Source organism: Ranitomeya imitator, chromosome 9 (genome assembly GCF_032444005.1).
Source record: "Ranitomeya imitator isolate aRanImi1 chromosome 9, aRanImi1.pri, whole genome shotgun sequence".
NCBI lineage: Eukaryota > Metazoa > Chordata > Amphibia > Anura > Dendrobatidae > Ranitomeya > Ranitomeya imitator.
In genome coordinates this window covers 135,462,952-135,486,971 of record NC_091290.1, presented here as the reverse complement: position 1 = coordinate 135,486,971, position 24,020 = coordinate 135,462,952, and the positions used below count along the sequence as shown (strand labels likewise).

General features: G+C 47.4%; 1 protein-coding gene across 2 annotated transcripts in view; it reads right to left on the bottom strand.

Annotated features, from left to right (window-relative positions):
* PMFBP1 (polyamine modulated factor 1 binding protein 1) overlaps window positions 1-24,020 on the bottom strand; it is a 127,751-nt gene that overhangs the window by 28,608 nt on the left and 75,123 nt on the right. For both annotated transcript variants that reach the window (XM_069739112.1, XM_069739113.1), the window contains 24 exons: window positions 19,814-19,897; window positions 19,550-19,729; window positions 19,159-19,347; window positions 18,928-19,086; window positions 18,759-18,842; window positions 18,169-18,315; window positions 17,935-18,081; window positions 17,309-17,488; window positions 17,136-17,219; window positions 13,894-14,061; window positions 13,715-13,798; window positions 13,465-13,632; window positions 13,161-13,382; window positions 12,423-12,653; window positions 9,998-10,228; window positions 9,559-9,681; window positions 9,354-9,480; window positions 9,124-9,281; window positions 8,386-8,632; window positions 7,273-7,462; window positions 7,048-7,201; window positions 6,810-6,977; window positions 6,561-6,728; window positions 5,962-6,129 (listed from right to left, as the gene is read on the bottom strand). In XM_069739112.1, the coding sequence (XP_069595213.1) occupies window positions 5,962-6,129; window positions 6,561-6,728; window positions 6,810-6,977; window positions 7,048-7,201; window positions 7,273-7,462; window positions 8,386-8,632; window positions 9,124-9,281; window positions 9,354-9,480; window positions 9,559-9,681; window positions 9,998-10,228; window positions 12,423-12,653; window positions 13,161-13,382; window positions 13,465-13,632; window positions 13,715-13,798; window positions 13,894-14,061; window positions 17,136-17,219; window positions 17,309-17,488; window positions 17,935-18,081; window positions 18,169-18,315; window positions 18,759-18,842; window positions 18,928-19,086; window positions 19,159-19,347; window positions 19,550-19,729; window positions 19,814-19,897 (3,861 nt within the window). The remainder of the gene's footprint in view (window positions 1-5,961; window positions 6,130-6,560; window positions 6,729-6,809; window positions 6,978-7,047; window positions 7,202-7,272; window positions 7,463-8,385; window positions 8,633-9,123; window positions 9,282-9,353; window positions 9,481-9,558; window positions 9,682-9,997; window positions 10,229-12,422; window positions 12,654-13,160; window positions 13,383-13,464; window positions 13,633-13,714; window positions 13,799-13,893; window positions 14,062-17,135; window positions 17,220-17,308; window positions 17,489-17,934; window positions 18,082-18,168; window positions 18,316-18,758; window positions 18,843-18,927; window positions 19,087-19,158; window positions 19,348-19,549; window positions 19,730-19,813; window positions 19,898-24,020) is intronic.

Sequence of the window (24,020 nt, the reverse complement as noted above, 5' to 3'; positions counted from 1 at the left end):
ACCCACTCCTTCCTGGCGTTCCCTCTACTCCCAAGGTAGATCTTCCCAGTCTAGGACTGGAAGATCCACCTCGGCATGACTCACGGTAAGACTCCAAGACTCCAGCGCACCTCCCAAGCTGGGTGGCCGTCTCTTTTTCTTCAGGGACGTCTGGATCTCCTCAGTTGAGGATGCATGGGTCAGGAAAGTGGTATCCTCAGGATACAAAATAGAGTCCATTTAACGGCCCCGGGATCGTTTCTTCGAGTCCTGCCCTCCAAGAGACCCTGCTTTAGTTCCGGGTTTCTTTGCAGCCATAACTTCCCTCCTCAAATCCGGTGTAATCGTTCCCGTTCCAGAAAAAGAACGGTTCACAGGTTTCTATTTGAATCTTTTTGTGATGCCGAAAAAAGATGGCAAGGTTCATCCCATTCTGGATCTCAAATTGCTAAACAAGAGAGTTCGTCTGAGACCCTTCAGGATGGAATCCCTTCGTTCAGTAATTGCTTCCATGGTGGCCCAGGAATTCTTGTGTTCCATAGATATTCAGGACGCCTACCTCCACGTCCCAATATTCCCGGGACATCACCGATTCCTGCGCTTTGCGGTGCTCCAGGACCATTTTCAGTTCATCGCTCTGACGTTCGGTCTCACAACCGCTCCCAGGGTTTTCACGAAGATCATGATGGCGCTGATAACCATCATGAGGGTCAGGGGACTGGTACTTTTTCCATACCTCGACGACATCCTCATCAAGGCTCCGTCCTTTTCTCAGGCTCACGAGAGCCTGTTCATCATCCTCGACACTCTAGCCCGTTTCGGGTGGCTTGTCAAAAGGAAGAAATCCTGTCTTGTTCCTTCCCGGCACCTCGTCTTTCTGGGCATGCTCTTCGACACTCGTCAGACCAAAGTCTTCCTCCCCAAAGACAAGAGATCCATCCTTCGTCGGGACGTACTCTTGCTCCAGGGTCCTCGGTTTCCCTCCTTCTGATCGGCCATGAAGGTTCTGGGGAGGATGGTTGCAACATTGGAAGTGATTCCCTTCGCCCAATTTCATTCACGACCTCTTCAGCAGGCCATCCTGTCACAGTGGGACAGGTCTGTCTTCTCTCTGGATCGTCCGATTCGACTCTCTCCCCGGGTGAGAGTCAACTGGTGGCTGACGTCACCTCTCATTTCCCAGGGCAGGTCCTTCCTTCCAGTTCACTGTCAGGTGGTGACAACGGACGCCAGCCTTCTAGGCTGGAGTGCGGTTTTTCGTCACCTGACTGTTCATGGTCATTGGTCGGCGCAGGAGTCTTCTCTGCCGATCAACGTCCTCGAGATTCGGGCCATCTTTCTCTCCCTTTGGCACTGGGAAAGGATTCTCAAGGGTCTACCAATCCGAATCCAGATGGACAATGCCACGGCGGTGGCATATGTCAACCATCGGGGGGGAATTCGGAGCTCCTTGGCCGAGGTATCCAAGATCCTCCTCTGGGCAGAGGCAATGGTCCCGGTGATATCCGTATTGCATATCCCCGGCGTGGACAATTGGGCCGCAGACTTCCTCAGCCGCGAAGGTCTTGCGGCAGGGGAATGGTCCTTGCATCAGGAGGTCTTCCATCAGATTTGTCTTCGATGGGGGACTACGGACGTGGACCTCACAGCGTCCCGAATGAACAGGAAGGTTCCTCGGTTCGTCTCCAGATCTCGCAACCCTCTCGCAGTGGGCGTCGACGCTCTGGCCATTCCTTGGTCGCAGTTCGTGCTCCCCTATCTGTTCCCACCCCTTCCCTTGCTTCCCAAGCTGGTGAAAAAGATCAAGGCGGAAAGGGTGCCGGTCATTCTGATTGGCCCAGGAGATCTTGGTTCGCTGAGATCCTCAATCTTCTCGCGGACGCCCCCTGGCGCCTTCCAGACAGACCCCATCTGCTGTCTCAGGGTCCGATCTGCCACCCGAATTCTCGGTCACTCGGTTTAATGGCGTGGCTGGTGAGACCGCAGTTCTAAGAGCGTCCGGCCTTTCACACCGGGTGATTCACACTATGATCCAGGCAAGGAAGCCTTCGTCTTCCAGGATCTACTATTGTACCTGGAAGGCTTACTTCCGTTGGTGCGAATCCAACCGCGTTTCGCCTATGTCCTTTTCCCTGCCTTCCATTTTGGCTTTCTTTCAGGCAGGACTGGATTCGGGCCTTGCTCTTAGTTCCCTAAAGGGCCAGGTTTCTGCGCTCTCCATCCCTTTTCAGAAGACGTTAGATTCTCAGCCACAGGTTAAGACGTTCCTTCAAGAAGTAGCCCATGCTGTCCCTCTGTACAGGGCCCCTGTGGATTCATGGGATTTAAAACTTGTGCTGGACGTTTTGAGGGGTTCCCCCTTTGAGGCTCTCAGGGAGGTTTTCCTGTCAATTCTTTCTTGGAAGGTGGCCTTTCTTGTGGCCATCACTTGTATCCGCTGCGTTTTTGAGTTGGCGGCCCTTTCTTGCTGACCTCCTTTCTTGGTTATCCACCAGAACAAGGTGGTCCTCAGGCCTCCACCTTCCTTCCAAAGGTGATTTCCACCTTCCACCTCAACGAGGATATTGTTCTACCTACAATTTGTCCAGCTCCGACTCATCCTCTGGAGCGATCGTTGAACAAGCTGGACCTCGTCAGGGCAGTTAGGATCTACCTGGCTGGAACGGCCGCTTTCCGGAAGACAGACTCTCTTTTCGTCATTCCTGATGGCACGCGTAGAGGCCTGCCGGCTTCCAAGGCGACTATTGCTCGCTGGATCAGAGCAGCAATTTTGGAGGCTTAACGGGTCAAGAACAGAGTGCCCCCTCCTGGGATAAAGGCTCAATCTACCCGGCCAGCCTTATTGTTTTTCTCCTACTGCTTTCTCACTAACTGAAGTGCATAATGCCAGTCGGTGGGGTGTACACTGCAGAGGAGGAGCTAACTTTTTTTGTGCATAGTGTCAGCCTCCTAGTGGCAGCAGCATACACCCATGGTTCCTGTGTCCCCCAATGAAGGCTCCGAGAAACAGATTTTACGGTAAGCAACCAAAAATCCTGTTTTTCTAGGATGTCTCCATGTTGGACAGTGGAAACCATGACATGTCCCAAAGCTGGTGGGAAAACTAATAAGACTGCTTCTCTGGGTGCAGGTAGGTCAAGTGTAGCCTAGTAACTTTTGTTTGAAGACGCATTCTTAGTGTCAACCTCCAGGTGGCAGCAGACTTCACCCCATGATATCCTGCGTCCCCCTATGATGTTTCCAAGAAAACAGTCATCTCTGAATAGCAGGGGGCAAATTGGGGAGTGTTTAGTGCAAAGAGCATAGGATGCCCTCTGGCTGGGGAGAATTTAGACTTGGATTCTTAGGTCACAGTCTCCACCACCATGCACATTGGTGGTAAGAAGAGACGTTAAATCTTAGTTCTATTTTTAAGGGGATCAAAACTGCTCAGACTCCCATTGTAAAAGAGAACCGGTCACAAAGTTAAAAGTAGCCAATTTTTGCTGTTAGTTTATTGGTACAGCCCTTAAGTATTCTTAAAAAAATATATACCGTATATACTCGAGTATAAGCCGACCCGAGTATAAGCCGACCCCCCCTAATTTTGCCACAAAAAACTGGGAAAACTTATTGACTCGAGTATAAGCCTAGGGTAGAAAATGCAGCATTTACCGGTGAATTTCAAAAATAAAAATAGATGCTCCATACCGTTCATTATTGCCCCATAGATGCTCCATATACAACTGTGCTATATAGAATGCTCTGCACCTTTGATTATGGCCCCATAGATGCTCCTTATAATGCTGTGCCATATATGCTCTGCACCGTTGATTATGGCCCCATAGATGCTCCTTATAATGCTGTGCCATATATGCTCTGCACCTTTATGGCCCCATAGGTGCTCCTTATAATGCTGTGCCCCATATATGCTCTGCACCTTTGATTATGGCCCCATAGGTGCTCCTTATAATGCTGTGCCATATATGCTCTGCACCTTTATGGCCCCATAGGTGCTCCTTATAATGCTGTGCCATATATGCTCTGCACCTTTGATTATGGCCCCATAGGTGCTCCTTATAATGCTGTGCCCCATATATGCTCTGCACCTTTATGGCCCCATAGGTGCTCCTTATAATGCTGTGCCATATATATGCTCTGCACCTTTGATTATGGCCCCATAGGTGCTCCTTATAATGCTGTGCCCCATATATGCTCTGCACCTTTGATTATGGCCCCATAGGTGCTCCTTATAATGCTGTGCCCCTTATATGCTCTGCACCTTTATGGCCCCATAGGTGCTCCTTAGAATGCTGTTGGTGCTGCCATAAAAAAAAAAAAAAAGCACATACTCACCTCTCTTCTCAGGACGCCGGCGCTTTCAATAATTACCTGCTCCTCTGCGGCTCCGTCTCCAGCACTGACGCTCAGCAGAGGGCGCGCACTGACTACGTCACAGCGCCCTCTAACCTGAGCGTCACTGCTAGAGGACGCTGGAGACGGAGCCGGAGCGAGGAGCAGGTAATTATAGCGCTGCGCTCCCCTTACCTGCTGCGGCGCGGTCCCTGCAGTCCCTGGCTTCTCCGGCGCTGCAGCTTCTTCCTGTAATTGAGCGGTCACATGGCACCGATCATTTACAGCAATGAATATGCGGCTCCTCCCCTATGGGGGTGGAGCTGCCTATTCATTTCTGTAATGAGCGGTGCCATGTGACCGCTCAGTGCAGGAAGAATCTGCAGCGCCGGAGAAGCCAGGGACTGCAGGGACCGCGCTGGGAGCAGGTAAGTATGATTACACAGCCCCCGCTCCCCCTCCCCTGCTGACACCCGGGTATATGACTCGAGTATAAGCCGAGAGGGGGACTTTCAGCCCAAAAAAATGGGCTGAAAATCTCGGCTTATACTCGAGTATATACGGTATATATGTATATATATATATATATATATATATATATATATATATATATATATATATACATACACACATATATATATATATATATATATACATACATATATACACACACATATACATATCTAATATATAATTGCCTAGAATACTACTTCCTGCAATTTGTGCCAACTTCCGTGGCTTTGTCCGGAGCTAATGTCCGGAGCTAATGTCCGGAGATTAATTGCCTAGAATACTACTTCCTGCAATTTGTGCCAACTTCCGTGGCTTTGTCCGGAGCTAATGTCCTGAGATAATGTCCGGAGCTAATGTCCGGAGCTAATGTCCGGAGCTAATGTCCGGAGCTAATGTCCGGAGCTAATGTCCGGAGCTAATGTCCGGAGATAAGTGACGTCAACAGTGTCCAGTGTCTGATTGGTTGCCGCCTGCTGCGAGCGACCAATCAGAAACGTGCCGTACTGTGACACACTCCGCCCGCCATTTTGGTGTGATTTTTGAATTTTTACCTCACAGCAAGTTTCTACTGCGTGGAGGCGGCCCAGTGACGTTGCTCTTCAAGCTCCTGCCGAATTTCGTCAAAAAAATGATAATACCATTTACCAAAACTATATATATTTAGTTGTGAAGTGGTTCAGTGACATTTTCACACCAATTTTGAACTTTTGTTTGGTGTTTTCTCCATATACTGCCTATTATTTTTGTTATTTCTTACGATTATTTATTAATTGTATTATTCTTACATTTGAATAAATAAAGTATATATGGATTCTAGACTCCCGATTCTTTAGAATCGGGCTGCCATCTAGTATATATATATTCAGGAATTTGTGCCGATTTATTTAATAATTGTTACTCTTTACAAAGGGAGAAGCCAAAATACACGCCCCCGAGGATCCCGTGAGCCACGTCCCCTTGTCACAATCAGAAAAAATACCACTAAATAAAAAAAGCCCGTATCTCTGGAACTGTATGGCGGATTTAGATAAAACAACAAGTAGAATATATAGGGAAATAACAAGCACAAAACAAGAACACAAACTGGCCACTTTGGACTTTGTGACAGGTCCTCCATAAACCGATGTGCCGTTGTACCTGTTCTCTGGCCTCTCGCAGACTGCTCTGAGTGGCGGTGACCTGGTTCTTGAGCTCCTGCACGCACTCCTGAGCAGCACTCAGCTCCTGACTCCTTCCTCTCACCGTTTTCTGAGCAGCCTCTTCCTCCGAGCGCAGTCGCATCATAGATTCCTCCAAACGCTTAGACTGGGAGGGAGCGAGAATGATTGATGAGTACAAAGAGGATCAGGCAGAGTATTGGAAGTGGCCGTATCTACTGTGGCTAGTGATGTAGGTTTGTTCATCTTTAATTACAGCCAGAAGTCTATGGTGCTTCCCGTCAGAGAACTATGCCAGCAGCCACCACTAGAGGGAGCTTCATATGAACGCTATATAACAGTGGGTCCATTCCTCTCCGTGGTGTCTGACCCTATGAGGATGCAGGACCCCATTGGGCACACATCAGAGACATCCTAATGACTAGAACAGTAATAAGAAGTAGAAAATAAAGCAATATTCAGTGTGACGCATTCTCAAGATTACTACAGCTGTACCGGGTTTCTGGTGTTTGCACTCCCTTACATGGACGGCGCTGCGGCACAGTAGCGTCGTTCATACAGCCACTTCCGGACACCTACCTCCTTGGTCTGAGTCTGGATTTTCCTCTGTGTCTGCTGCAGAGCGCTCTTGGTGAGCTCTAATTGAGCGCCGCTGTCCCTGGCTTCCTCCTGAGCCGTCTGCCATCTTCTCTCCAGCTGGGAATAGCTGCCCTGCAAGCTCTGCAATGCTCCATCTCGCTCCGCAAGCTGCAGAGACAGAACACGAAGGCTTCAGAGCCCCCTAGGATGGTATGGGTAATGTATGGGCGCAGGCTCTAGTATGCTCACCAGCCGCTCAGAGTGCTTCACTCTCAAGCTCAGCTCCTCCAGCTCTCTCTGCAGCGCGCCCTCTCGCTCTTTGCTCCTGTGCTGCTGTCGCTGCAGCTCTTCGTGCCGTACGTGCTGCTCCTCCAGCTCGGACCTCAGCGATTGCTGAATTGTGTTTTGTTCCTGCAGCTGAAGGACATCTCTGTCATGGCGTGCTCTCTCTGCGCTCTCCTGGGACTTGTATTACCATGCGAGTTACCTGTTGTTGCAGTGCTCGGTGCTGCTCCTGCTCGCTCGCCTGCTCCAGCTGCGCTTTGCTCAGCGAATGCTGCAGTTTCAGCGCTTCCTGAGATGCTGCTTGATGCCTCTTCTTGGCCTCATTATGTTCCAATTTCAGTCGTTCCACCAGTGTCCTGCTCATACAAAGTGATTAGATGGACGCAGCGGACAGGTTTAATGGAGATTATTTGACAATGGACGGTACCTGCACTGCTCTACTTCTTCCTCGCTGGCATTTGCTCGCTCACGCAGTGTGCGCATTTCACTTTCCATCTTGCGTGCTTGCTGCTCCTGTCTGACAACCTCGGCTACACGCTCACTCAGCTGCTCCTGTGCACTATGCAGGGCGCTCTCCACCAGCAGGGTCTTCTCCTCCTGACCCGCCAGACCCTGCACTGGACACAGTCACATGGAAAAACCCTCCGTCCATGTTAATTACGTGTGATCTTCCACCCATTTCCACGGAGTACCGTATTTTTCGGACAATAAGACGCACTTATTCCACCAAAATTATGGGGCAAAATGGGGGTGCGTCTTCTAGTTGGAATATACTTACAAGAAGTGTGGCGGCAGCAGGAGTCGGGTGATTCTGCGGCGGTCCGAAGCTGTAGGGCGATGTTCATATTCCTTTCCCAGGCTGGTGCGGCAGGTTCGGCGGTGCTCTGTGGTGCGTGGGGCTCCGCTAGCATTTTGAAAAAGCCCGGAGCCCCCCCACACATCCATTACTGTGATGCGGTGGCCTCCAGGAAACTGGCCGCCGGGGGAGTCGCATGGTCAGAATGATATCTCGGCAATGAGATATCAGCACCCTAGATCTCAATCTGAGCATGCGCAGTCCACGGTAGCCATATTCCAGGAGGCCACCGCATTGCAATAAGGGATGTGCAGGGGGGCTTCGGACTTTTGCACAATGCCAGCAGAGCCCCCTGCACCAACGAACCTGCCGAACCACCTTGGGATGAGATTTCACAGAGGCCACTGCATCACAGCAATGGATGTGCGGCGGCTCCGGCCTTTCAGAAAATGTTGGCGGAGCCCCCGCACCATGAACATCACCGAACCTGCTGCACCAGTCTGGGATGGGAGTCATATAGCCGGACCTCTGTACACCCTGTACACCCTCTGTAACCACGCTCCACCAGCACTGCCAATTCGGACTGTAAAACGGACCCCCATTTCACACATTCATTTTTTACCCTAATTTCCTTCAAAAAAATTTGATGTGCGTCTTAATAGTCAGAAAAATACGGTATATAGAGGATTGAATTAGGACTCTCAGGACTACGGCTCTCACTTTCCTAGATCTCTTGATATTCACCTGCTTCTTGATGGAGTTTGTAAGTCTCTTGCAATTCTTTCTTCAGCTCTTGCATTTCTGCCCTTAAGGCGCCATTCTCTCGCTCCCTCTGATCGGACTCTTTCTGTGCGCTCTGCGACCTTCTCTCCATGTTGCGTGCCGTCTCCACATGGCGCTCGATCTCCTGCTTGAGCGATTTTAAAGAGCTGCGAGCTTGCAAGAGATCGGCCTCTGACTGACGCAGAAGAGAGTCACGCTTCAAAATGGCCTGCGAGACGTGAAAAGTCACACGGTACAGGCGTTAGCTGCTATTTTGCCTGTCGCAGGCTTAGACCGCACCTGATAAAATAATGGAAGCCGACGGTGGGCACAGTTTTCTCATTGTCCATGATGGATATTATAAATGTAGTCATGGCTGGGCAGAGACAACATCTCTGCGTAGAGGAAAGTGATTAATCACCGGCTTTCGGTTCTCATTAATATTTACAGCTTTATTCAGAAAGTAATAAAGCCGCTTTGTAAACAGGAGCGTCGCACAGGCTCAGACCATACAGAAATGGATCGCCCATTCCACTGCCATGTGGCGTCCGATCAGAGGATATAGTGAGAATATTATAATTGTAATGCATTTTTACCAGTGTTTTTTTTTTTTTTTTTCTTACAAGCAATTTATTTCAGTCCTATCATTCGAAGAAAAATCCCCCCAAAAAACTTGCGTTACAGCGTTTTCTTAGTGACTTAGAGCGTTTTAGGCCTCACCTGTTCCTTGTGGGTGGTGACTTTACTGCTCTCCCTCAGGTCCTCCTGAAGCTTCTGAATCTGCTGCTTTTGATCTGACACCAGACGCTTGTGCTCCTGACCTTGCATTTCCGTGCTATGACGCAAGCTACAAACCTCCTTTTCTAGCCGCTCTACATCTGTGTACAGAGCAGGTCATGAAGTACCAGGGTTCCTCGACATGATCCAGCCCCATTATGACCCTGACTTACCCTTCAGGGTGCCGTTTCTCTGCTCTCGCTCCTTTGTTAGCTCCAGTTTTAGTTCATGAAGTAGAGCTTGACTCCGCTCTGTCTCCTTCATCTGTTTCTTCACCTCCTCCTCTGAACGGCCAAGTTCCTGAAATCAAAAATACAAGGTTAGAAAAGGAAACGAACAAGGTAAGATGTGGAGGGTGGAAGCACCACATGTGCCGACCTGGGTGAGCTGACGAACCAGTCCCTCCATCTCCGAATAACTACTGTCGCTGTATCTGTGGGAGGCTTTATAAGTGGAAAAGTCCGTCTGTAGCTTTACTAGATCTTCCTCGAATTCTACCGCCTGAAAAAAACAAACATTTATACCGACTCAAAAGCCTCACAGACAGAAGGGATGCCCTAAACACAAGACTGCAGCTTAATTACCAACCATTAGTGTATTTCAATTAAGACAAGAAAGAGATTTTCCTCCCATCTATACGAACACTCAGTACTGTACTCCAGAGCTGAACTCACCCGGCAGCCTTTGATATACCTCTATTCCTTGTCCACTGCCGATGTTTAGTGTCGATTTATTTTCTAGGAAGTGTCTGTCTGTGCTAAGTGGTTAAGCGGGTGAACATACCCTTTAGGCTTGGCATGTATGACCGATGGCTCACCTGGTTCTGCAGCCTTGCTGCATGCTCTCGCATAGTCTGCAGGATCTCTTCGCTCTGCTGTGCTTGCTCACGGCTGACGCTCATATCTGTCTGTGTTTGTTGAAGCTCGTGGGTCAGTTGGTCTATGGCCTCCTCACAGCTCTCCAGCTCCGAGCATTTACCCTCCAGCTCCTGCTGCAGAACCAGGAGATCCCCACGCAGAGCGGAGAGCCGGGCATCTCGCTCCGATACCTGGACACAGGAGGAGTATAGCGGTCAGCTGGATGAATGACTAATCAACGGAAACTGCAGAGCTGGCATTGTTTGGGAGTAGTGATTCCATGTATTGAACTAATGAGTCAACAGTGAAATGTAGCTGCACTACTAAAACAAGCAGATACAGTTAGGCCCATATGTATTTGGACAGAGACAACGTTTTTCTAATTTTGGTTATAGACATTACCACAATGAATTTTACACAAAACAATTCAGATGCAGTTGAAGATCAGACTTTCAGCTTTCATTTGAGGGTATCCACATTAAAATTGGATGGAGGGATTAGGAGTTTCAGCTCTTTAACATGTGCCACCCTGTTTTTAAAGGGACCAAAAGTAATTGGACAATTGACTCCAAGGCTATTTCATGGACAGGTGTGGGCAATTGTGATGTCATTCTCAATAAAGCAGATAAAAGGCCTGGAGTTAATGAGGTGTGGTGCTTGCATTTGGAAGGTTTTGCTGTGAAGTAAACATGCGGTCACAGGAGCTCTCCATGCAGGTGAAACAAGCCATCCTTAAGCTGCGACAACAGAAAAAACCCATCCGCAAAATTGCTACAATATTAGGAGTGGCAAAATCTACAGTTTGGTACATCCTGAGAAAGAAAGAAAGCACTGGTGAACTCATCAATGCAAAAAGACCTGGGCGCCCACGGAAGATAACAGTGGTGGATGATCGCAGAATAATCTCCATGGTGAAGAGAAACCCCTTCACAACAGCCGACCAAGTGACCAACACTCTCCAGGAGGTCGGCGTATCAATATCCAAATCTATCATAAAGAGAAGACTGCATGAAGGTAACTACAGCGGGTTCACTGCACGGTGCAAGCCACTCATAAGCATCAAGAATAAAAAGGCTAAAAAACATCTAAAAAAGCCGCACAGTTCTGGAAGAACATTCTTTGTACAGATGAAACCAAGATCAATCTCTACCAGAATGATGGAAAGAGAAAAGTATGGCAAAGGCGTGGTACAGCTCATGATCCAAAGCATACCACATCATCTGTAACACCCGGCGGAGGCAGTGTGATGGCTTGGGCATGCATGGCTGCCAGTGGCACTGGGTCACTAGTGTTTATTGATGATGTGACACAGGACAGAAGCAGCAGAATGAATTCTGAGGTATTCAGAGCCGCCATACTGTGTGCTCAGATCCAGCCAAATGCAGCCAAACTGATTGGTCGTCGTTTCATACTACAGATGGACAATGACCCAAAACATAAAGCCAAAGCAACCCAGGAGTTTATTAAAGCAAAGAAGTGGAATATTCTTGAATGGCCAAGTCAGTCACCTGATCTCAACCCAATTGAGCATGCTTTTCACTTATTAAAGACTAAACTTCTGACAGAAAGGCCCACAAACAAACAGCAACTGAAAACCACCGCAGTGAAGGCCTGGCAGAGCATCAAAAAGGAGGAAACACAGCGTCTGGTGATGTCCATGAGTTCAACACTTCAGGCAGTCATTGCCAACAAAGGGTTTTCAACCAAGTACTAAAAATACATTTATTTAATCTGTCCTATTACTTTTGGACCCTTTAAAAACAGGGTGGCACATGTTAAGGAGCTGAAACTCCTAAACCCTTCATCCAATTTTAATGTGGATACCCTCAAATGAAAGCTGAAAGTCTGAACTTCAACTGCATCTGAATTGTTTTGTTTAAAATTCATTGTGGTAATGTCTATAACCAAAATTAGAAAAATGTTGTCTCTGTCCAAATATATATGGACTTAACTGTATATTGTAGAGACACAAAAAACCTCTTTGGTGGGAGTTCGAATGGCGAGGTACCCACCAATTACTAAAAAGAAAGGGGGCAAGTGCTGCAGGAGACGGGTGACAGATACTACATCAATCTATAAAGTGTGCCTGACATCACGCCAAGTGCTTCTGCTCCTGGGGGTCTCAGCATTCGGACCACCATTCACAAAAATACGTCTACACAACCTGTCAAATGTTTTCAGAAAGTGCAGGAACATTAAATATCAATCCCCCGAGGCGTCTCCTGTTTATTCTTCCATTTTTTGGATTAGCAGATGTGGAACCGATAACTAATAGCGGGAAGAAGGCTCGACAAAGACTTGAAGAAATCACCATTAATATATACACCCCCACCCCGATGCTTGAGCGCTCTAGCTTTCCCTTTGCTATCTTCCAGTTATTCTTACCTCGTCTTTCATTTCTCGAACCTCGTCCTCCATCTTCCCCAGACTGGTCTCCAGCTCTCCGGCGCGGGTCACGCAGGCCTGGTACTTGCTGCGGTAAAGCTCCATGCTGCTGTTGGAGGAGTTGTACAGACTCTCGGCACTCACTGCCCTCTCCTCCGCCTCCCATAGACTTGTCTGTAGCTTCTGAACCTCTTCATCTCGATGACGTAGCTCGACATCTCGCTGCGATACCTGAGGCCAGCGCACATGGGTCAGAGACCAGCGATAATATTAGACGTAAAACACATTGCTCAGCACTCCCATCCCGGGGAATTTATCTCAGAGCTGCATTCAAAATTCTGCTGGTTGCTATTGGAAATGCAGAACACTTATTTTTTGATACTGTGCAGTGGCACGTAGTTTCTGCTCCATCAGATTACTGTTCAGCAGTGTAAAGCCAGAATGAGAATTACCACAACGCAGCCATTAATCCACCAAAGATTGCTGGGGGCTCCGAAGCCTGCAGAATTCATAATGCAGCTCTGGAAGCTCAAATATTCAGGGCTTGTAGTTTACAAAATATTTGCAGAAAAAAAAAAGCAGATAATGAGCACGGCTCCAAATATTAAAGGGAACTTGTCATGGGATTCGTGCTCACGTAGAGCAGACGGGCCGTTTACTCTGGGTTTTTACTCACCGAGCCAATGGGTCTGTAAAGTGTAGTCATATTATACTTTAGTGGTGATGAAGGCGTCTTACCTGCTCCTCCAGCTGCAGCTGTAAATGCTGTGAGAGGGTCAGGTCCTGCGACAGTCTCTCCATTTTCGCCCTGCAGCGCTGAAGCTCCAGTTCCTGCTCCTCGTGTCTCCGCGTCACAGACTCCAGCTTCTCCTGCAGCCGCGCAGAGTCGCTTCGGAAGCGATCGGTATCCGCCTGATGGGTCTGTCTCAGAGAGGAGAGCTGATGCTGGAGCCTCTGCACCTGCAAACACCAAGGATCTGTATCATGTCGGTAAGCGGATATCCGCCCTCGGGCTTTTATTTTGGCTCCATTCTTCCCTCACCTCAGTAAGACTGCTCTCTCTCTCCTGCTGCAACTTTAGGATGACCGTTTCATTTTCAATGGCCGCTTTTTCACGTTCCGCGCAGATATCCTGGAGGCTCTGAACGTCACTTTGTAGATTCCTGAGCTTAGAACGAGCGTTGCTCAATTCCTCGCCAAGTTGTGCATGCTGCAGAAAACACGCCATCGTTACACAGACACCATCAAGGACTTCTACACCCGATTATTGAGCTTTTACCGCCCAATCGCACCTCACTTCTTGCTTGTTGCAGCTCTTGTTCTCGAGCCGTCAGGTCTGTGCGTAGATTCAGAATGGCCTGATCCCGACTGGACACCTGCGATTAGCAAAGAATCAGTAAGGTGAGAAACTTTGGAAAAGGCAGTGAAGAGTTGAGGTCACTCGCAGCACATGGGTCTCCCGTCTCATCACCTCCTTCTGCGCAGCTTTGTGCTTCTCGCTGACGATCCCCAGGTCTCGCTCTAACCTCTCCATGTTGCTGCTGATCTCAGACACCTCTTTCTCCCTTGATTTCTGCTCCTCTGTCGCTCTTGTCAGTTCTTGTTGCTTCTGTTCCAGCAGTGACTGACACTGTGACAGCTGAGAAGATGGGGAACATAGTTAATAAAGACGATCTATACGCAGGGAGCACAGTCCGGTAACGTATGTAGTATGCGATCATCCAGAAAACAAGACTCCTATGATGCAGGAAGAAATTAGTGATAAAAAAAATAAGTGGTCAAAGAGGATAAATGATCATATGGTAAAAAACACAAAAACACTTTTTTAACCCAGTCAACTGTAGTCCGACAGTCCGAACAAAGAGACTCTTTCCAAAAGAAGCTGTTTCATGTACAGAACAGACAAAGTTTGGACACCTTCTCATTTAAAGATTTTTCTGTATTTTCATGACTATGAAAATTGTACATTCACGCTGAAGGCATCAAAACTATGAATTAACACATGTGGAATTATATACTTAACAAAAAAGTGTGAAACAACTGAAAATATGTCTTATATTCTAGGTTCTACAAAGTAGCCACCTTTTGCTTTGATGACTGGTTTGCACACTCTTGGCATTCTCTTGATGAGCTTCAAGAGGTAGTCACCGGGAATGGTTTTCACTTCACAGGTGGGCGCTGTCAGGTTTAATAAGTGGGATTTCTTGCCTTATCAATGGGGTTGGGACCATCAGTTGTGTTGAGCAGAAGTCTGGTAGATACACAGCTGATAGTCCTACTGAATAGACTGTTAGAATTTGTATTATGGCAAGAAAAAAGCAGCTAAGTAAAGAAAAACCAGTGGCCATCATTACTTTAAGAAATGAAGGTCAGTCAGTCCGAAAAATTGGGAAAACTTTGAAAGTGTCCTTAAGCCATCAAGCGCTACAAAGAAACTGGCTCACATGAGGACCGCCCCAGGAAAGGAAGACCAAGAGTCACCTCTGCTTCTGAGGATAAGTTTATCCGAGTCACCAGCCTCAGAAATCGCAGGTTAACAGCAGCTCAGATTAGAGACCAGGTCAATGCCACACAAAGGTCTAGCAGCAGACACATCTCTACAACAACTGTTAAGAGGAGACTTTGTGCAGCAGGCCTTCATGGTAAAATAGCTGCTAGGAAACCACTGCTAAGGACAGGCAACAAGCAGAAGAGACTTGTTTGGGATAAAAAACACAAGGAATGGACATTAGACCAGTGGAAATCTGTGTTTTTGTCTGATGAGTCCAAATTTGAGATCTTTGGTACCAACCACCGTGTCTTTGTGCGATGCAGAAAAGGTGAACGGATGGACTCTACATGCCTGGTTCCCACCGTGAAGCATGGAGGAGGAGGTGTGATGGTGTGGGGGTGCTTTGCTGGTGACACTGTTGGGGATTTATTCAAAATTGAAGGCATACTGAACCAGAATGGCTACCACAGCATCTTGCAGCGGCATGCTATTCCATCCGGTTTGCATTTAGTTGGACCATCATTTATTTTTCAACAGGACAATGACCCCAAACACACCTCCAGGCTGTGCAAGGGCTATTTGACCAAGGAGGAGAGTGATGGGGTGCTACACCAGATGACTTGGCCTCCACAGTCACCAGACCTGAACCCAATCGAGATGGTTTGGGGTGAGCTGGACCGAGAGTGAAGGCAAAAGGGCCAACAAGTGCTAAGCATCTCTGGGAACTCCATCAAGATTGTTGGAAGAGTGTGGAAACCGGTCATCAAAGCAAAAGGTGGCTACTTTGAAGTACCTAGAATATAAGACATATTTTCAGTTGTTTCACACTTTTTTGTTAAGTATATAATTCCACATGTGTTAATTCATAGTTTTGATGCCTTCAGTGTGAATGTACAATTTTCATAGTCATGAAAATACAGAAAAATCTTTAAATGAGAAGGTGTGTCCAAACTTTAGGTCTGTACTGTATGTAAATGATCACTCGTCCACAGGAAAGGTAGTAACTTGCCGATTACAGCAGCTTGCATGGAGCGATGGTTCTTCATGTGCAACATTGCTCCACTTATTACCGAGCTCAGCCAGTCCCATAGACCACGATGGGAATAGTAGTATGCACGACTGGCCATCACTCTACTCAAACTCCTCAGCATCCCAGTTATTATTAATGGATCCCCCCCCACAATCATACATTTATCACCGATCCCACCACGAGATAACCCATTTACACCCTTGGTGCGTACAGAGGCGTCAGGATCAGCTCCCGATTTTTAGTTTATTTTTACATTTAAAAGGAGAGAAAATGTTTTTAACTATTTCTTTTTTAACCAACTTTTACTTTATTTTGGAGTCCCCTTAGGGAGCGTAAATCTGCGACGGGTACTATATACAGCGATGTAAACCCATCGGCTCCCGTGATCTCGACATACGGGTACTATATACAGCGATGTAAACCCATCGGCTCCCGTGATCTCGACATACGGGTACTATATACAGCGATGTAAACCCATCGGCTCCCGTGATCTCGACATACGGGTACTATATACAGCGATGTAAACCCATCGGCTCCCGTGATCTCGACATACGGGTACTATATACAGCGATGTAAACCCATCGGCTCCCGTGATCTCGACATACGGGTACTATATACAGCGATGTAAACCCATCGGCTCCCGTGATCTCGACATACGGGTACTATATACAGCGATGTAAACCCATCGGCTCCCGTGATCTCGACATACGGGTACTATATACAGCGATGTAAACCCATCGGCTCCCGTGATCTCGACATACGGGTACTATATACAGCGATGTAAACCCATCGGCTCCCGTGATCTCGACATACGGGTACTATATACAGCGATGTAAACCCATCGGCTCCCGTGATCTCGACATACGGGTACTATATACAGCGATGTAAACCCATCGGCTCCCGTGATCTCGACATACGGGTACTATATACAGCGATGTAAACCCATCGGCTCCCGTGATCTCGACATACGGGTACTATATACAGCGATGTAAACCCATCGGCTCCCGTGATCTCGACATGGGGGATGGATGAACCTAAACGCCTCTTGTTCGGCATTGACAATGCCGTTTTAAGGGCTATAAATCAGAAATCACATCTGGCTCCGGTCGCTGCTGTTCTAACACAGCCAACACCTGCTATAATAGTGTTAAAATTTATTAATATCGGAATCGCCGTCCACTTATTCACATACCTCATTTCTGCACGATCCAAGTTCTTCCTTTGCTGCGGACAATCCTTGCTGGAGGACTTCAATACTTTTTTCCCTCTGCTGAACCTGATACACAGGGTGAGGAAACATTCCTGTGTAACATTTTTTTGGGATCTGAGGTTCTCTGAGCACAACTGACGGTATACACTACGTACCTGCGCCGCGGCCTCTTTGCTTGTCTCTTCTTTTTCCTGGTTGGCGATTTGCAGAGCATCCTGAGAATTTTGCAACTGTTCCTTCAGTGATTCAATATCAGAGTCTTTCCTGGTGAGATCGAGCTGCAGAGCCTCTGCCTTGTGAAGAGTCTCGCCGAGCTGTTTTTCTTTCTGAGACAACTGTGGGAGAAACAAAATAAAAGGGTGAAAAAAGCTGACCTCAACAATTGTCTGCAGCGCTGTTGATGTGACGTCAGTGCAGCAGCCAGTAACAAACAACAGACCTGGGGAGGGTGAGTAAAGCACAGTTATTATTGTTTTTTGCACCCAAGGGTGAAAGAAACATCCCTTTAAGGACTAGTGAGGAGAACACACTTTTATAGAAAGCGTGGATTTTTGATACGTACCATAAAATCCCTCTCACGGTCGCTCCATTGTGGGACATATGGTTTCATGTGTCCCTCAAAGAAGTGTCAGAGAAAGGAAAGTTATCAGGGAACGGTGCGGCTACAAAGAAATTCATTTGTCACAGAAGCCCCCAATACTTAGCAGGAGACTGCCAGGACCTTATATCACCGCACGTTCAGGGGCACACAGAGTACTGGCAGCAATATTAGAAGCGTCACCTCCTTCTGAAGATGCTGAACTTTGCCCTGGAGGGAGTCTCTTTCCTCCTGGATGAGTGTCATCTTCTCTTGGGCGGTCTCTTCTTCAGACTTGCATGTTGCCAGTTGGGCTTCTAGTCTCTTTGTGGTTCTCGTCTGTGCCAGCATCTAGAAACACGTACATGACAGTGCGGCAAAATGAGGCAACATAGTCACAGATCCATCGGATAAGTCACCAAGAAATCTCCATCTTACCTTCTGCTCCACATCCTCCTTTTGGATGTTCAGCTGTCGCATTTCGCTCTCTAACCTGAGCATGGTCTCGCTGTGTGAGGTCTTCTCTGTCTGACACCGTGACAGCTCCTCCTGGAGACCCATCTTTGTGGTCTCTAGATGCTGGACCTGGATAGCAATGGGAGTGAAAGAAATATGGGATAGACTGAATGGAATCCAACTCAAGAGAACATTGATGTAAAGGAAAGCTGTCACCAGGTTTTTGTCACCTAATCCGAGAGCAACATAATTCCTGATTCCAGCAATGTGGCAGTTACTGGGGTGCGGCTGCAGTTTTGATACAATTACAGTTTTATCAGCAAGAGATGATCACTAGAGGACTAGTAAAGCAGCAGTCAGGTAGTCCAACCACACCCCCACTGCTGATTGGCAGATTTCAGCCTTTGTAAACAGAAAACAGCCAATCAGGGGTGTGGGCGGGGTTATAAAGAGCTCAGCATTCAGGGAACTGCTAGACTGCAGCAGTAAACACCTAAACGGATGATCCAACAAAAACACCAAAGAGAAGACAGGGTAGCAGAAACCTGGTGACAGAGTAAGATCACTCTTACCTTATCGTCCTTGTGCTGCAGCTGCCGCCGCAGGTCGTGCGCCTCTTTACGTAACCGTTCCACCTGCTGCTCTTTGTGGTTCACCTAAGAGACAAGGAATACAAATGACTGCAGTGACTGATGTCGGGCATGTAAACGAGGCGGCAGACGGCCAGCGGCGCCATTGTACCTTGCTCTCAATCAAATTGTGTTGCTCGCTTAAGGCCAGGCTCTGGATCTCCAGCTCGGCATGCAGCGCACCGGTCTCCTGTTCTAACCGCTGGCTATGTTCCTGCAGCCGGAGTTTTTCTTCTTGCAGCTCCTGCAGCGACTGCTCCTTATTAACGAGCTGGAAATAAACGAGAATCAGGAAACGAGATTCTAACAGTCAGTCCTGCACGTGAGAGTCGCTGTACAATACCTGCTCTCGAGCTCGGTGAAGACTCTCCAGAACGCTCCGATGTTCCCTCTGCAGTTCTGCGTTCTTCCTCTCGTGCTCCAGGACCTGATCCTGCAGCTCCAACGCTTCTCTCTGAGAACTGCTGTACCTCCCCCGCAGAGACGCTGCCTCGGCCTGAGCGCTCTGCCGCTCTTCCTGCATGGAGGCCAGCTGCTCGGGAAAATACAATGGATTTATCAATGTTTCCCGATACATGATAAATGGCAGCACATAAATAGATTTGCACAAATCAATTGATCTGTATAACATCGAATCCGATATTTGGATGACGCAATGAGGGTCTAAAAGGTAACGGGGGTGGTTAGATTTTTCCCGCCCATTATGGATACAACCTGAAAAGAATTTCACTGACCAGGATCTTTGTGTCCTGCATCTCGGCTCTCATCCTGTGAATGATTGTCAGATGTTCCTGCTCTGCACGCTCTGCTCTCTGAAGTCTTTCCTCCAGGTCGTGTCTCTGCTGTACCTCCCATGATGGCGGCGTCTGCTCCTCCCGCTGCACGGACACAGACTCTTCCCTTAGTTTATCCATCTGCAGAGAAACAAAGTGACGTCAGCACTAGAGAAGAAGACCCATTGTGTCCGATCCACAGGTCTCATCTGGACGCTTCCTTACCTCTGCTTCAAGTTCTCGCTGGCGGACCCTCAGAGCATAGTTTTCTCCCTCCAGTTGTGACAGACGCATGTTACAATCGGAGAGCTGGAGATCAAAAAAGATATACCGTATATACTCGAGTATAAGCCGACCCGAGTATAAGCCGACCCCCCTAATTTTGCCACAAAAAACTGGGAAAACTTATTGACTCGAGTATAAGCCTAGGGTGGAAATGCAGCATTTACCGGTGAATTTCAAAAATAAAAATAGATCATTATTTCCCCATAGCTGTGCCATATACGGTGCTCTGCACCGTTCACTGTGCCCCATAGATGTGCCATATACGGTGCTCTGCACCGTTCACTGTGCCCCATAGATGTGCCATATACGGTGCTCTGCACCGTTCACTGTGCCCCATAGATGTGCCATATACGGTGCTCTGCACCGTTCACTGTGCCCCATAGATGTGCCATATACGGTGCCCTGCACCGTTCACTGTGCCCCATAGATGTGCCATATACGGTGCCCTGCACCGTTCACTGTGCCCCATAGATGTGCCATATACGGTGCTCTGCACCGTTCACTGTGCCCCATAGATGCTCCACATAAATCTCTGCCGCCGCCGCTGCTGCTGCAATAAAAAAAAAAACACATACTCACCTCCCTTGATTGCAGCTCCCGGCGTCTCGTTCCGGCGCCTCCATCTTCCCGGCGTCTCTGCTCTGACTGATCAGGCAGAGGGCGCCGCGCACACTATATGCGTCATCGCGCCCTCTGCCTGAACAGTCAGAGCGCAGACGCCGGGAAGATGGAGGCGCCGGCCGGGAAGATGGAGCGACGCTCGGCGGCTGGAACGAGGACAGGTGAATATGCTATACTTACCTAGTCCTGGCGATCCTGGCGCTCCCCCTGCCGTCCCACGGTCTTCGGTGCCGCAGCTTCTTTCTCTATCAGCGGTCACCGGCACCGCTGATTAGAGGAATGAATAGGCGGGAGGTGGAGCCGCTTATTCATTTCTGTAATGAGCGGTCCCACGTGACCGCTGAAGAGGGGAAGAAGCTGCAGCACAGAAGACCGTGGGACGGCAGGGGGAGCGCCAGGATCGCCAGGACTAGGTAAGTATGCCTCAGCGCCCTCACCGGCCGACCCTGCCACCCACCTTGACTCGAGTATAAGCCGAGAGGGGCACTTTCAGCCCAAAATTTTGGGCTGAAAATCTCGGCTTATACTCGAGTATATACGGTACATACATTATTTACACGTCATCAGTCCCCCTAAGGGGACTAATAAAAAAAAATTATAAAGTAAAAAATAAAGAAATAAATATAATATATCTATATATATAATTGTCTAAGGGTTTTTCCGTCTGTCTGTCTCTCTGTCTGTCTATCCTGGAAATCCCGGGTCTCTGTTTGGTCGAGGCCTGGCGGCGTAGAAATCCAGCGTCTCTGATTGGTCGAGGCCGCCATGGCCTCGACCAATCAGCAACGGGCACAGCGACGATGATGTCATAAAGGACGTAGAAATCCCGCGTCTGATTGGTCGAGGCCGCCAGGCCTCGACCAATCAGCAACGGGCACAACGACGATGATGTCATAAAGGACGTAGACATCTCACGTTTCTGATTCATCGACGGGCACAGTATCAACGTAGATGTCATAATGGTTGCCATGGCGACGATGATGTCATAAAGGTTGCCTCGACCAATCAGCGACGGGCACAGTCTGCCGCGAATTCTGGAATCATCATTGTCCATATACTACGGGGACATGCATATTCTAGAATACCCGATGCGTTAGATTCGGGTCACAATCTAGTGTGTATATGTATGTATGTATATATATATATATATATATATATATATATATATATATATATATATATATATATATATATATATATATATGTAATTATATATAAAGCCAGGAGAAACCTACTAAATATAAAACATAACCTTTAATAGTAACCTTCTAAAGTCAATTTTTATGGACAGAACAGTGATAAAGTCAGGCTAAATTTGGGGACTGCCCTTGTCAGGGCGGGAGTAATACAGGGGCACGACTGGGTAGCATAGTTACTGCTTGTTTCCCCTCCCCCTAAAAACATATGAGAACTTTCCCGCAAGAAAAACAACGGACTTGGTGAGATAAAACCATTTTTTTATTGAGCACTGTTTTTTTTGAGCACTATATGCACTTTATCACTGTTCTGTCCATAAAAATTGATTTTAGAAGGTTACTATTAAAGGTTATGTTTTATATTTAGTAGGTTTCTCCTGGCTTTATATATATTTTCTATTAGAGAACCTTATAGGGGTATCAAATGTGGATACACCTTATCATTTGGCTATTACTCGGTTATATATATATAATTGCCTAAGGGTTTTTCCGTCTGTCTGTCTTTCTGTCTGTCTGTCTGTCCTGGAAATCCCACGTCTCTGATTGGTCGAGGCCGCCAGGCCTCGACCAATCAGAGACCGGCACAGCATCGACGTAGAAATCCTGCGTCTCTGATTGGTCGAGGCCGCCAGGCCTCGACCAATCAGCGACGAGCACAGCGACGATGATGTCATAAAGGACGTAGACATCCCGCGTCTCTGATTGGTCTCTGATTGGTCGAGGCCGCAACGGGCACAGCAACAATGCTGATTGGTCAAGGCCTCCAGGCCTCGACCAATCAGCAACGGGCACAGCGAAGATGATGTCATAAAGGACGTAGAAATCTCACGTTTCTGATTCAGCGACGGGCACAGTATCGACGTAGATGTCATAATGGTTGCCATGGCGACGATGATGTCATAAAGGTCGCCTCGACCAATCAGCGACGGGCACAGTCTGCCGCGAATTCTGGAATCATCATTGTCCATATACTACGGGGACATGCATATTCTAGAATACCCGATGTGTTAGAATCGGGCCACAATCTAGTGTATATATATATATATATATATATATATATATATATATATATATATATATATACACACATACACTAGATTATATATATATATATATATATATATATATATATATATATATATATATATATATATATATATACTAGATTGTGGCCCGATTGTAACGCATCGGGTATTCTAGAATATGCATGTCCCCGTAGTATATGGACAATGATGATTCCAGAATTCGCGGCAGACTGTGCCCTTCGCTGATTGGTCGAGGCGACCTTTATGACATCATCGTCGCCATGCCAACCATTATGACATCTATGTCGATACTGTGCCCGTCGCTGAATCAGAAACGTGGGATTTCTACATCCTTTATGACATCATCGTCGCTGTGCTGGTCGCTGATTGGTCGAGGCATGGCGGCCTCGACCAATCAGAGACGCGGGATTTCCAGGACAGACAGACAGAAAGACAGACAGACAGAAAGACGGAAAAACCCTTAGACAATTATATATATAGATATATATACACACACACACACATATATATATATTTTTTCATTTATATATTACACACAATTCTCAATTCTCTTTTACACTATTGAATCCTTTTTTTTTTAAATTCAAATAGATTTTTATTAAGAATAACGTTGCATTTTACATATTATAATCTTGTTTTCAGTACAAAGTTTTCCCAGTTTTGAAAGTCCAACATTCCCAACTAATCCCTCCCCACCCCAATAAGACAGCTCACCTCTTTTAGTAACACCTCCATCAATGATACTTAATGGATTCTATCCCATTTAGGTCCGCATACGCCATGTTTTGTTCTCGCTGAGTCAGGCCTTTGACTTTCCCGTCCCCTTTATCTGCCCTCTATCCCATTTCCAGCCACGAAGACCACAGTTTATCAAACATTTCTATTTTCCCTCGCTTCTTAGAAATCCCTTTTTCCAGTGTCAGACCCTGCTTCACATATTGGAGGAATTCTCTTCTTGTAGGCGGCTCATCCATTATCCAGTTTCGTGCTATTACCTTTCGGGCCATATATAACAATCTGGCAATTGCTATCTTCAGGGTGTTATCCACTGCAATCTCATCTACATACCCCAGCAAACACACTGACGGATCCCTTGGTACCGTGCATCTATACGCTCCTTCCACCCGACTCAAGACCACCAGGCAGAAAGCAGCCAGTCTCGGACACGTCCACATCATATGAAATATTCCAGCATTTGTAGTCTTACACCTCGGGCACTCAGAATCAGCACGCAGACCTGCCTTATACAATACTTCCGGAGATTTGTAAACTCTGTGTATTATA